The sequence below is a fragment of the Brienomyrus brachyistius genome, chromosome 5 (assembly GCF_023856365.1).
Source record: "Brienomyrus brachyistius isolate T26 chromosome 5, BBRACH_0.4, whole genome shotgun sequence".
NCBI classification, from domain to species: Eukaryota; Metazoa; Chordata; class Actinopteri; order Osteoglossiformes; family Mormyridae; genus Brienomyrus; species Brienomyrus brachyistius.
Genome location: NC_064537.1, coordinates 24134776 through 24148945, shown reverse-complemented (window position 1 = coordinate 24148945; position 14170 = coordinate 24134776). Strand labels below are relative to the sequence as shown.

Here is a 14170-nt window from a genome sequence, read left to right as displayed (position 1 = left end):
CTAAAGGGCCACGGATAACAGGGAAGGCTTTCGACCATGAAATGGGCAGCGGTGGGCAATCAGACGCTGGCAGCATGGAGCAGTGAAGCCGTAGCCCGACCGGGGGTGACAAGACACCGGATCAGAGTGCGCAGGGCGGAGACTCGCAGCAACACAAATCAAACCGGTCACAACCGGTTTGTACCCGCACGGCCGCATTCCTGCTGTGTTAAAGGCGCTTGCCAAAAAAATTTTTAAATCCAACGTGGACCCTTGAACTTCAAATGACAGAACGTGACAGAAACGCGGAGTCGGGTCTTTGTGCAAACAGTCCAACCTGCGGATGACAAGCACCAGCGCAGGGGGATGCTAAAAATGCATTGGACCTGATTCATTGCAGGGACGCACCGTGCTGGCTAGCAGTTAATGTATAGCGCTGACCTCATTGATTCCTGGGGGTGGGAGGGGGGGGATGACACACATGGTTTCCATGGTAACATAAGAAGGTATTCTCACTAACAGGAAGCGATTGTGTCATAAAGGTGGGTGATGAGCTGACCAATTATGTTATGTCACAGGATTTTTGAATGATTTATTTTTTTGTACTTGCCCTTTAACACCTTGACAGGTGATGTATTGGCTCTGACTGAACAAAGACCTTTACCTGACCACACTTAGACAACGACAACGAAAACAAATGCCGTTTTACGTCAGCTCATGCAATTGGAGCGTGTGTAGGCACACACACAAGCACAGCCCATGTGTTCATACTATTGTGAGTCCATTCATTTCTATGGGCGTAAGTGACCAAAAAAAACACTTTCGGCTATTTTAGTTTTTTCATCGCATTCACAGATTTTTATAAAATTGAGGTTATCCTTGTGAGGATCAAAAAAATGTCTGCAAAGGGTAAAAAGTTACAGGTTATCATCACAATGACCAAATGCGCATGCACGTACGCAGACACACAACCAGGCCAGCCCTGCCCCCAACTCACCAGCAGTTTCCCAGCAGTCCTTGCAGGATGTCAGAGGGCCGGGGGGTGCGAAAGACGGACCACTTGACGCCGCGGTCCTTGAAGTTGTTGCAGTTGATCTCGTGTGGGCGGAGCCACTTCTTAACGCGCTGCTGCACGCTGTCGCCGTCCGGAAAGCCCACGGAGCGTGGGCCGGGCGGGAAGCTGTCGTCCACGAAGTTCACCGCGTTCTGCAGGGGACAGAAAAGGCAAGCGCTTAGCGGTCAGCTCCTGGCGTGTTACGCCTGCGTCACCAACTACTCTTACGTATGTTCATAAGGAAAGAAGTGACTGAGGGATAATAGCAGAGTCGTATCAGTTTGCAAGAGGCTGACAAATACTCCATTCAAGTGGCCATCAGGACTGACGGGACTTCGGCAGGACGGCTCTGCGTTGCCATCACGATGATTTAGCTACCACCCGCACGAGAGGAGGCACGCGGACATAAACAAGACAGCCCCCCCAAAACTTACTCAGAATACTCCGCAGCCGTGAGCAGGTGTTAAGCTGCTAATTTAACTCCTTTTCAGGACCTACGGGCTCCAACGCAGATGCGTAATTCTTACCCTGGGGAGGTGGTCAGCACAGCAGGATGTATATTTACTGCTAGACCGTGTCCCCACGGAGAGAGCAAGAGCCACACCTCAGAGGGCGGGGTGCTTCACAGGGGCTGGGGGGCGCCGCTATCGATCTTCCGACAGGGAGGGAAAAAAAATTAACTGTCTGACTGGGTACAATTACTGAATGAATTTAACAAAGGAAATAAATCCACTGATGCCGATACTGCTTAAAGCCTGCTTTTGGGAAAAAGTGTTTAATGTCTCCTTCGGGCGAAGAGACTGAGCCACATCGACATACATGGGCCAGGCAGAGGAACATGGAAAAAGGAGATGGAATCACAGCACAGTGACACCCACCATTTGCACAGTGTGGAAAAAAATGGGGGCAGGCGGGTCAAGTGAGGCCACAAGCTTCCTGTTCTAGCTGGGAGTCACACTGGACGTCTCATGAACGGTCTAAAAGCAGGACCCTTTGTGGCCTTAAAATCTAATGCTGATAGGGCCCTAATTTCTAGGTAATGGCGTCTTTCACTACGGCCGCCGCAAGCTTTCCATTTTTCCAGTAGAGGGGCTGCTGTCACTTTACCAGCGGGTGATAAATAGCTCCCAGCTTCCCAGCACCCGGGTAAAGCGGGAATCAGTGGAGCAGTTCATTTTCCGAGCGCTCGGACCCTGCAAGACTACAGAGACGGCGAGAGGCCGTTTGAAGTGCAATGAAAAAGTGGAATAACCCAGAAAGGGGAATCTTCAAAGGGTCCCGATTATGGATTCGCTGAACCGATGGAGGAAATCCCATTGCACACACCGGCTGGGTGTAATTGGCAGGGCGCCGCGAGAGTCGAGGTCTGGAGAGGGAGGGAGAAAGATGGAGAGAGAAGGGAGGAGAGACAGAGGGAGAGAAAGGTAGAGAGGGGGAGATGGAAGGAGAGGAAAAAGGGAGAGACGTGGGAAAAGGAGAGAGAAGAGGAAGTGGAAAAAAAGGAGGAACAGAAAGGAGAGGGGATAAAGAGGGAAGAGAGAGAAAGGAGGTCAGAGGGAGAGAAGGAAGCAGAGAGAGAGGTAGAAGGGGAGAAAAAAAAAAGGAGAGGGAGAGAGACAGAAAGAGGGAGAGAGAGAAAAAGGAACAGAAAGAATGAGAAACAGAAGGAGCAAAGAAGGAGAGACAAAGAAAATAGACAGATAAAGAGGGAGGAGAGAAAGAGGGATGGAGGGGTGCTGGAGCCCCGGGCAGGAGACTGACTGCGACTGGCATCAGGGGCCTGGAGGGAAGGGGCCGCTGCAGCCGGGAAAGGAGGCTCGGCGCCGCACGCTAACGAAAGGAGGAGCACCAGAGCACAGGACGGCATGCTGTAAAACACGGCCCTCGCTATAAGCCAGTCCACTGCCTCTGACCCAAATGTTCATGTCACTCCCTGCCGGGATCAACCAGCCCGGGGGCTGATCAGGTGGCCTGTAGCCACCGCCTCCCCCATGAGTGCCCTGTCCCACTCCTCACGTAATGAGCGCCCCTCCGTCACTTCACAGATGGGCCGTGGGGCAGCAGGAGGCCTCCGGCCATGGGGAGGAGGAGATGCAGGGCTATCACCTACAGTGCTCCCCCAGGCCTGTCCATCAGGCCTTAATTAAAAAGCAGTAATTGGATTTCTCTTCAGTAACAGTGTATAATTAATTTTCCCACATTCACGCTGATGCTGGCGAAAGAGAATATACCATTCTCAAAAGAGCCACCGTCATTATCGCTGAAAAAAATTCAAAAGCTTCATCAGACGGAAAAAAAAACATCTGAAACTGAGAATACATTACGTCGCTCGCCCCTGCCAACGGCTGATCTTCTGAGAGTTCCTGTAATCTGATTAGCCAAGCGAGACTCAAGATCACAAGCACAGCGAGATCCAGTCCAATCCCCTGATTTACCTACGCTAGAGGAAACCACACTGCCAACATTCCTCAGCTCATCCCCTCAGATGAAAAAAAAAGAGCAATTAAAAGTTATAAAATACGAGGCAGACATGGAGACGGCCTGGCGTCTTCGTCCGGCTCTTGGTTTCCCCCCGGAAACTGCTGGATCGATCTGCGGTCTGCCCTGCCCCACCCTCATGTGTGAGTAAGCAGCACAGGAAGGGATCGACCCGGCCGGGCCCAGCGCGGACCCCACCCTCAGGAACATGAGGCAGAGGCGACGCCGGTGGGGCCCAGACTCCGCAGGTCTGCTAGCCAGGTGTGTGTGTGTGTATGGGGGGGGGGGGCAGACTGCTCTAATCAGTGATTGTTTTGGGAGAGCAGATGCCAGTCAGCAGTACATCAGAGGTGCTGGTCTGGCCCACTGATGCTTTATAAATAAACTCATCAACAGACCTAGGAGTGTCTTTGGGTAGCAAGGTGGGCCCCTCGGGGGGGGGGGGGGGGGGGCCACACTGACACTAAAACCCACCTACTTCCAGCCAAGCGGATCGGTAACGATTCATCTACCCGTACTGATCAATACATACAGAATTCCTTAATAACATACATATATATAAATAAGCACTATTGATTTTAACCTGTCTATATTGTGGACTGTTATATTTTATAAGATAAACAGTTTGCCGTAAACATATATTCAGCCATGCAGGTGATTAATTGACACTCTATTAATATACATCTGTTTCATTTATTACTAATGACAAGGTTAATGAGAGTTATGAGTGGTGATACTGTCAGCAGACTAACACACATACACACACAGCAGGTCTCCAGCAGCATTCTGACAGAAGGATCATATAAACCCGATCGGACCCCATCCAGCCCAATGGCATCACCATGCTCGTGTCCCTGCACTAACAGTGAGGAGCCTGGCACAGGGGGCACCCTTGGCGCGGTGCGCAGGAGCACATGACACTACAAGCTGCCCTCAGATATGAATGACAGTAGATTGAGGCGGCAGAACTGCACACCCAGAACTTTACTCGGGCTGCTGATGAATATATTCCACGTCATGACTTGAACCTTCTAAGAACGTTTTCAAACGACCTACTGAAGCCACAGGTGAAGGTAGAGCCGAAGGTGGTGCCCTAAGACCGCAGACTGGGTGTAGACGGGGGCATGAAAAGTGTCACCCCCACCTGCTGCTAAAGGATTCTTGGCAGAGGGGCAGAAACGCATCCACCCATTTCCCGCTATCATAGTATGCGGCGGCGCCATCAACAAAAGATGAGCGTAATTAAATCATTCATATTTAGTTTCACTAAGAGACAAAACCCTTCATGGTAAAAGGCATGGCGCCCCCTGCTGGCCAGAGGTTTAATTGATGCCCAGTGGGGGGAGTGTATCTGACAGACAATTCAAGCGCTGTGATTCACATCTGCTGTGCTGATAGTCCTCAGCCTCCTTAGTTGCCGTGGGGATGTAATACGGGCCCCAGGAAGGAGACCGTAAGCTTTAGCAATATCGGCTAACTGTTACACTGCAGTATTTCCCCGATTCCCTCTATTTTTGCTTATCCATAACACTTACATGAGATCTCCAAACAAATCTAGTACAATACAAAGGACAACCTGAGTAAACACAACAAAGTGTTTTAAATGATCATTTCATTCATTCAGGGAGAATAATTCACCAACACCTGTGTGACAAAGTTTAATATTTGGTTGTGTCGCCTTCAGCAGCAACAGTAAGATCAGTCTTTGGTATCGCTGTGGAGAAATCTCACCCCAGTCTTCTCTATAGAATTGTTTTAATTCAACCACTGGGGGGGGGGGGGGGGGGGGGGGGGGTTCAACTATGAATTGCCGATTTAAGGACCTGCCACATCATCTCACTGTGGTCTAAGTCATGACATTGACTAGGCAACTGCAAAACCTTAATTGTTTTGTCTTTTCAGCTGCTAAGAGGTAGCCTTTCTCTTGTGCTTTGGATCGATGTCCTGCAGCATAACTCAACTGCACATGAGCATCAGATCGGATGACCGGACATTCCCCTTCAGTACCCTCTGGCAGACAGCCGAATTCATGCGTGCGTCTCTCAATTATGGCATCTCCCAGGCCCTGAAGCAGCAAAGCACCCCCCCCCCCCCCCCACCATCACAGTGCCTCCACCGTGCCTGACTGTGGGAATGATGTTCCTTGTGTGCTAAGCTGTGTCAGGAACCACATCTTCCTAAAAGCTCCACTTCTGACATCAGTCCACAGAACATTCACCCGAAAGTGTTGGCGGGTTACATGGTGTTCTTTGGCAAACGTTACATGAACCTTCATGTTCCTCTGGTTGTTTTTGCCTTGTAACTTTCCATTGGACACCATTTTTTCTTCCGTTCCATCTAATTATGGAATCATGAATGCAGACATTAACTGCCATGAGAGAGGCCTGCAGCTCCTTAGATGTTTATCTGGGGTCTGCTGCAGCTTCCCTGATGAGTTCTCTATTCGCTCTGAGTAATTCTGCTAGGCCGGCCACTCCTGGGCAGATGTACCACCGTTCCAAGTATTTTCCATTTGGAGTTAATGGCTCTTCGCCTGCTTTGCTGGAGTCCAAGTGTTTTAGAGAGTGCCTTGCACCCCCTTCCTGACATATTTCAATAAAATTTCTGTCTCAGGCCTTCAGGAACTTCATCAGATCTAGGCATGGTGTGCTGTTTCTAGAGACCCCTTATCCACATTGCTGAAATGGTTCTATTTCAGTAATGTCTAGATTCAACAGGCCTGGCAGCAAAACAAACTTTGGTGTTGGTTTATTGACTGACCAAGAGTGTATTCACACTAGAGGATCTGCACTGTGCCCGAGCACGTTTGACCCCCAAAGTTCAGTTTGTTTGATTAATTTGATCATTCTGTACTGTGCCCTGGCTCACTTGAAGAGGTAGGCTTGGTCATGGTACACATCTAGTGTGTCACTAACCGTGCCCAGTCACAGAACACAGACGTGACATCAAAGATGCGAATGGCACACGTTTGCGGACATGTGTACTATACATGAACTGGATCTGGAGATCGGGGAGGCTGTACAAATCATGTAATTTTTTTTGTTTGTAAAACTGTGATGCGTGGGTAGCAACAAACATTTAACAAACATGGGGACAAGGAATTACTTCGGTCTATGGTAGAGGTGCAGTGTTTTCTGGAAATATGGGCTGATGAAAATATGCATGAAGTTGATGCAAACACACAAAAGCACTGAGATATTTAGTAAACTTTGGGGTCTTCTTATATGTGCAGCATGAATAAATAAAAATCGCTGCATTGCATAAAGCTGTAAGAGGGCCGAGTGTCATCGCACCCAAAATGGCTCCAAGCAAGTCACAAAATAAGGACATTAATCACAACTCCCTCAGTTGTCCCTCAACTCCACTGCACTGTCTTCTTATGTTTTCTTCATCACCACAAGTCACACACTGATGTTGAAAGCGTGCTCGGGCCCAGACTGTTAAGCACAAAAGGGACTGGGGAGGAGGGACAACTGGGCACAATACAAGTGTGAGTACGCCATAATTACTTTGGCAATTACTTTGTCACATGGGTAATATGGGTACTGCTCAATGTTTTTCTTCAATGAATTAAACCAGGGGCATCAAACTGAAGTCCTGGGGGGCCGGCACCCTGCACAGTTTTTTGGTTTACCCTCATTTAACACACCTGATTCAACTAGTTGTGCTAATTACGACACAGCTCTTGAGCTGAAGCATTTGCGGTGGAACAGGGAAAGAACTAAACTACACAGGGCTCCGCCCCCCCAGGACTGGAGTTTGACACCCCTGAATTAAACAGTCATTTAAAAACTGTATGTTGCGTTTACTCAGGTTATGCTCTGTATTATACTAAATTTGTTCGGAGAGCAGAAACATTGTAATGAAAAAAAGTAGAGGGAATCCAAAAAGGGGCAAATACTTTGTCATCGCGCTGTAAATCTTCCAGCGATTCTAGTGGGGGGGGCGGGGGTTGCTTAGAGTAGGGGTGAGAAATCTTACCCTCAAAGGGCCAGTGTGTATGTGGGTTTTTGGGATAACCTTTAGGTCAGCTGTTCAAACCCTGGTGTGAGGACTCTTCAGCCAATCAGCCCTCTAATTTGGGAGTTGTAGTGAAAACCCGCACACACAGCGGCCTTTTCAGGGTCAGAGAGGGAAAACTGAGCTGGGGTGGGCCCTAAAGCAGCGGGAGGGCCCTAAAGCAGCGGGCGGGCCTTAAAGCAGCGGGCGGGCCCTAAAGCAGCGGGCGGGCCCTAAAGCAGCGGGCGGGCCCTAAAGCAGCGGGCGGGCCCTAAAGCAGCGGGCGGGCCCTAAAGCAGGGGGCGGGCCCTAAAGCAGTGGGAGGGCCCTAAAGCAGTGGGAGGGCCCTAAAGCAGTGTGCGGCCCCTAAAGTGGTGTGTGGACCCTAAAGCAGAGGTCGGGCTCACCTCCCTGCAGAAGCTGACAATGTTTTCCCAGAGCTCCTTGGCCTCGCCCTCGTCGGTGCGCCGTCGCGCCTCCACGTGCATGCTCTCCCTGCGCTTCAGCGGCTTGGCACCCTTGCGCAGCGTGAAGTACTGCTGTGGCGTATGACAAGCCCCGCAGTGCTTGGCCTTCAGCTCATTGAGCAGCGTGCAGGCTGGGCAAGCCCACTGGGACGGCACATCCAGTGCGACCGGCGGCGGAGGCGGTGCTGGGAATACCCGCGGCTGCTTGCGAGGGACCCCCCTGCCTGCCTGGGGGGCAGCGGGGGGTGGCAGTGGCGGCACAGGAACAGGGAGCCAAAGGGCCGCACTGGGGGCAGCGAGACGCAGGGTCCTGGAAGCCATGCAGCTTGGAGGAGCCGCAGGCACTGCACTGCGGGGCACCAGTAGGGTTGCGCAGCGTGCATTTGGAGCATGACCAGGTGCTGAAGTCGGGGCTGGAGGGGCTGGCCGGTGTAAAGCGCACCGACTCCCCCACCAGATCGATGTGGTCACTGCGGCACGAGCGGCATGATTCACACTTGCAGGGGCAACCTGGATTGGCTGAGGAGCAGCAGGGGGGTGGAGTCAGTGGGGCTCCAGTCTCCTCCTCCTCCAACACGCCGAGGCGCTTGCCAGGAAAGGGGTCCTGGGGCTGGGGCTGGGGCTGGGCTTGGGGAGGCGCAGGGGACAGGCGGGGGGGGGCGCAGGGAGAAGTGGGGGCTAGGGGCTGGGTTAGGGGGGCGGCCAGGGGGGGGCACTTCACGCCGGCTACGCGGCACTGGGTTGTTCTGGAGAGAGGAGAGAGGGGTGAAGCTGGATGGAGGGGGCAAGGAAGGGGGGCGAGGAGGCTCCTCCAAGGGAGCAGAGGGCACATCGTCCATCCCCTCAGCCAAGAGCGGTGCTGCTCCACTGGGATGACCAGGGAAGCCGGCCACTGGTGTGCGCACCTCTGGCACCACCAGAGCCTCGGGGGGGATTTTGGGCAGCGAAAGCTTGCGGGGGCCCCCACAGGCGGAGCAGGAAAGTGCCACAGGAGTGTTGTGCAGCGTGCAGCGTGGGCAGGCCCAACCCATCCTCCGCTCCGTGTGCCGTTCCTCGCCGTCACCCTCTGGCCCGCGTGCCTCCTCTGCGGCCGGCTGCTGCACGCGGGTGTCCAGCACGGTGGCCAGCGATGGGCCCGGGGGGGCGGGGGGTAGGTGCAGGAGGTTCGGCTGGGATTGGAAGGGGCCCATTGGCAGCGGGCGTGCCTGGCGAGGGTCCAAAGCCACAGAGGGAGCAGGCCCCGGACCCGTGTGGGTTGCTGAGGGTGCAGCGTGGACAGGCCCAGCGCTGCGGCTCTTCCGTGCTGCTCAGTCTCAGGATCTGGTTCAGGTCGGGCTTCTGGCGCGGCGCCTCGCAGATGGAGCAGCGTGGGGCACCACCCGCGTTCAGGAAGGTGCAGCGGCCGCAGGACCACTCGCTGCCCCGCACCGCTGTTGCCATGGAACCCGGGGAATGGGAGTGACTACAGGACAAAAATTGGGGACGGGGGGAGGACAGAAAATAAAAACCCGTAAGCAAAACATCTGTAAAGCTCACACGGTTGGAAGAGGCACCGAAGACCCCCCCCCCCCCCCCCCCCCCCCCAAGTATTCCAGACATGTGCCTCTTGCAGGAATTATTATTCGGGGGCTCATCAGCCCAGGTTAAGGCGAGAGAGGCAGGGCTGGGGGGAGGGGGTGCGTGGTAAAAGAGGGGGGTCAGGTTGTATCTCAGAGCAGCTCTGGCCAGCTACGCTTGGGTGTGAAGTTGAGACGGCGCCAGCTCTTGCTTGGGATTCGAGACTGTGGCATGTAGGTGTCAACGGCACAGCACGACAGCCAGGGGCACCGATCCCAGTGCAGAGCTGGTAAATCAGGGGCTCACAGAAGCTCCGGCACTATCACAGCTGGCAGGGTGTCCAGCCCATGATGGACTGGACCAATTCACTCAATTCACTAGCTCTGATGCAGAGTGGACTGGCCAGATCCTATAGAGGAGGATCGGGGAATGTTAGCAGGGAATGCTTTCAAAACCAGTGGGAAAAGGACACTGCCTGTCGGGAGCTATTAAGGACTAACACAGACAGAGACACTGGCAAATAGACACACACACACACACACACACACACACACACACACACACACACACACAGAGACAGACAGACAGACAGACAGACACGTACGTACAGTGTGTACAAACTGGTGGGTTTGCAGCGGCTTGCTGCATAGCCTCGAGTCAAGTAAACAAACAAATAAAACCCCAGATTCCAACACGAATCCCGTCACGGCGTCTTTGGAGAGGCAGGAAGGTGGCACTGAAACGTGTCTTCACACCTTGCCGGGATGCAAGACAGCTGGTCCTGTTAGACGGAGAGGGGAACACAAACAAGCCCCTCCTGACGCAAATGGGCCGCGCTCTGCATGCACATGACGATCAAAGTAATATTCCTAACAAGCGGGGTGGGCTTGGTGGGGGCAGTTGGAGCTGAAAAGGAGGTCGGTGCTTCATTATTTAAGAGCTAGCGCTAAGGAGTGGTGGCGTCAAGTCTGCAAGGCGTCCAGCAGAGCTCGCAAACATGATTTGGAGACTCGCAGGCAAGGGGCCGCCTCGCCCTGCGCCTCATTCACGATGGAGCTGCTCCAGAAACGTCCAATAAGTTTCAGGGCGTTACCAAGCCAGGCGGCCAGCCAGCAGCTGCCCATCGCACATGGAGGTGGAACCGAACGGCACATGTCTGCGAGCCCCGAGCTGCTTCCCCAGGGAGGCCGCAAGGCATTTGGGCTGTGTTTCATACTCATTAGCGCCATCCAGCCCGGGCTGGCGGCCTGCCCAGAGAGCCGAGCTCCTGCGCTCTCCGTCAGAAGCGGGAGTCGCCTACAGTGCTCCAGTCCCTACGGTAGCAGGATCCACCGGCATTACTGTGCGCTCCGAGGAATTCCCAAACACCTCTGCTCACTCTGAGATGCTTTCACACTCACCTTGGTAAGACACAGCACCTGCTATACCCCAAAGAGACTAATCGCTGGACACTGTGGATGACTCTCCACAAACACACGATACAGGCTAGTAACCCTGCACAATACAAGAGGGCCTGTTACCAGACCCTTGCTTCACAGAGGAACCCTCCTACTTCAACTGGGATGACGGTGCCTCGTGCCTGGTTGGAATAGTCTAGCCGGGGGTGGAGGGACTCAAGTAAAACTAAACTAAGCCGGACATACAAGCCTCCTTAATCATTGGGTCGATCAAGCTCAAATGTAAATTAACAGAAGCAGATGAATGACAAGTCTGTTTAAAGGTTCTAGAAAAACCTGGCATTTCACAGGACTTCTGGGATGCCATGCTGCTGTCTGGAGATTTATTGTGACAGCATTTCTTCATGCTATGAAGCGTACGGCAGGGACACCAGCATTGAGCGCTCAGCTATAAGTCTTTTCAGCAGTACAACTAAAATCAGCATTGATTCATAGCAGGATCAAATAGGGTCTCATCTAGGTAGCCTTCTCCCTCTCTTGAACCCTGAGCCCCCCAAGATCTAGGTCCCCATAAACACTGAAAGGAGAATCCTCTGATGCAACATTCCAGAAATCCAGAAAGGCTTCAGAGACCCACAGGAATAAAAATGACAAAACAGGGACAGAGTGGAACATGTAAAAACATGTTCGGAGTCAATCCGAGCAGGAAAGCAGATTACTCGCCCCCTGATCGCAGCCCTGACCTCGACCACTCTCTGCCAGTTCAGGCAAGGCCTTCGAGGTCCAGAGGGCTCCTCTATACCCAGGCTTGCAAATGCCAGTGACTCAGGAAGTCCATTTGAACTAACAGGGGTCTATGCCGGGCGCCAGGGAGGCGCTGACCAGCCTTGCACCCCCTCTACACATCACAGCCTTTCCACAGATACCCCCAGAATGCCACGATGGTGCAGCTATTGCTGTGATAAGGGAGGCAGCGCTCCGGCCTACACACTCAAGGAAAGCCTTCACAGCTCGAGCATGGATCTGAGAAATAGCCTTTCTGTCGGGTACACTTCATCGCTCGATGTGCGGAAATGGAATGCTGACGATCGAGGGGCCGCCTGTTAGGCGAGGAGGCTGGCACAGCAGAACATCTGCCAATCAGCAGTCACAGAAAAAGCTGCCATGCTCCAGACAAGCCAACTAACCCAAGCAGTCATACTTCAAATTTTACAGACAGATTGATGGCATGCCAACAAGGAACAAAGAGTAGCAGAACCAAAACAGTCTTCAACAACAAACAGCACAACTAACATGATATTCTCGCAATGAGTCCAGGATCTCAGAGACACGAGTTTCCATCATTGCACCTTTGGCAACACAACATGTCAGGAAACGATCAGAGGGCTTCAGGATTCCAAGACCTCCAGGGTTTATTGGAGAGGACATCTGGCTACCACCCCTAATGCCCTTGACGCGTTTTCAGCAGTGTTGGGAAGGGCGATGCTTTGAATAACAAAGCGTCCAGTCTCTCTCAGGGCATGAGGCTGGGGTACACCCTGGATGGGCTGCCAGTCCATCACAGGGCAAGAGGCTGGGGTGCACCCTGGATGGGATGCCAGTCCATCACAGGGTACGAGGCTGGGGTATACCCTGGATGGGATGCCAGTACATCACAGACAGACCCACGCAGACAGACAGTAAAGGTGGTGTTTGAACCCAAACCCTGAAGGTAAGGAGAAACCCTGAGCCCCCCCGCAGCTGTGAAAACAGCAGAAATGGCCTGACGGGCGTGCCTTAATCTCTAACCACCCCCAGAATGCTGGGGGCGCTTTGCTTTCACTGAGGGCCGGTTCAGGCAGTATGGACCTTTGTTTACTGGCGATCAGGAGCAGCATACTGATACGGATCGGGACAGAGACTCTGGAGGCAGACAAGTAAACTCTCTTTCTTCAGCATTTAAATGTAATCTCCATGTCGAAGAGGCAGTACCGCAGTTGCATACAGGGACTTGAACCCACAGACTGTTTGGTCACATGACAAGTGCACTCACACATTTCCATCTGTCCTGATTTCTAAGAGTAAGCGAACCCCCAAAAACATGCCAATGCAGTGAGGGGTCTCTCTCCCTCTCTCCCTCCCTCCCTCCTCTGCCCTTAGCTGCTCAACTGGTTTTCAACCTTCCCAAGTTCTCCCACACCACTCCTTTGCTACGCTCTCTCCACTGGCTTCCTGTAGCCGCCCGCATCAAATTCAAAACACTGATGCTCGCATACTAAGCCAAAAATGGTCTGGCACCATCCTATCTAAAAGACCTCATCACACCCCGTACTGCACCCCGATCTCTCCGATCCTCCAGCACTGCTAAACTGGTCCCACCACCCCTCAAGGCACAAGGACGACACACATCTCGGCTCTTCTCTGTTCTGGCACCTAGTTGGTGGAATGAACTCCCCCTTGATGTCCGAACAGCGGAAACCTTGGCTATCTTCAAGCGACAACTCAAAACTTTCCTTTTTCAGAAATACCTGAAGTAGTACTCTGTATTCTTACTCAGCTCTTTTCCGTGTGTGTATGTGTACAAAAAAAATAATAATAAATTTTGTTGCACTTTCTCAACAGTGTTCGGATAGATGGTATTCATAGCTTGGGTCCTTATTGAGCTAGTATCGGGAAAACTCATCTCAGCGTTTTAAAGCACTTATGCAAGTTGCTCTGGTTAAGAGCGTCTGCCAAATACTGTAAATGTAAATGTAAAATCTCAGTGCTTCCTGAAAAGAAAAGAAAAAAAAAAAAAAAACAGGAAGTGTCTCCTGAGGCTGGAACATACACCCTCTCACCCCAATGGCACATTCCGGAATGTCACAGCGGTGGGAATCTGTCGGGACAGGATACCGTAAGGCGCAGAGAAATGCAACCACACCCCAAGCGGCACTTGAATGACCACAGTTAAGTGTAAATGAACACAAATCATTCAATTACTGTGCACCTCTGAAGACAGTTTACAAGAAATACTAAACACCTGCTACTACCTGTTGTACAAATGGTATTTTGGCAAATTACAGCAGATTAGTCCATGATGGATATCGCAAATCAAAATCATTTGCACACAATCAAAGTAGAACCTTTTATCTAACCAATTCTTCCTCATAAGCCAATCTGCAAACTTGGTTCATTTGGAAGCAAAGCTAGTAAGAAATACTGAATTCATGAAATGAGCTAAACATCCAAGGTGAAGAACGCAATCAGGCACATGTTAC

The 14170-nt window shown here is 52.1% G+C and overlaps 1 protein-coding gene across 1 annotated transcript in view; it reads right to left on the bottom strand.

The window, feature by feature from the left end:
* The window catches only part of capn15 (calpain 15), a 58171-nt gene that overhangs the window by 16242 nt on the left and 27759 nt on the right, over window positions 1-14170 (bottom strand). Inside the window, 5 exon segments of the mRNA XM_049015292.1 lie at window positions 977-1185; window positions 7918-8223; window positions 8225-8590; window positions 8592-9116; window positions 9118-9439. Coding sequence (XP_048871249.1) covers window positions 977-1185; window positions 7918-8223; window positions 8225-8590; window positions 8592-9116; window positions 9118-9439 — 1728 coding nt within the window.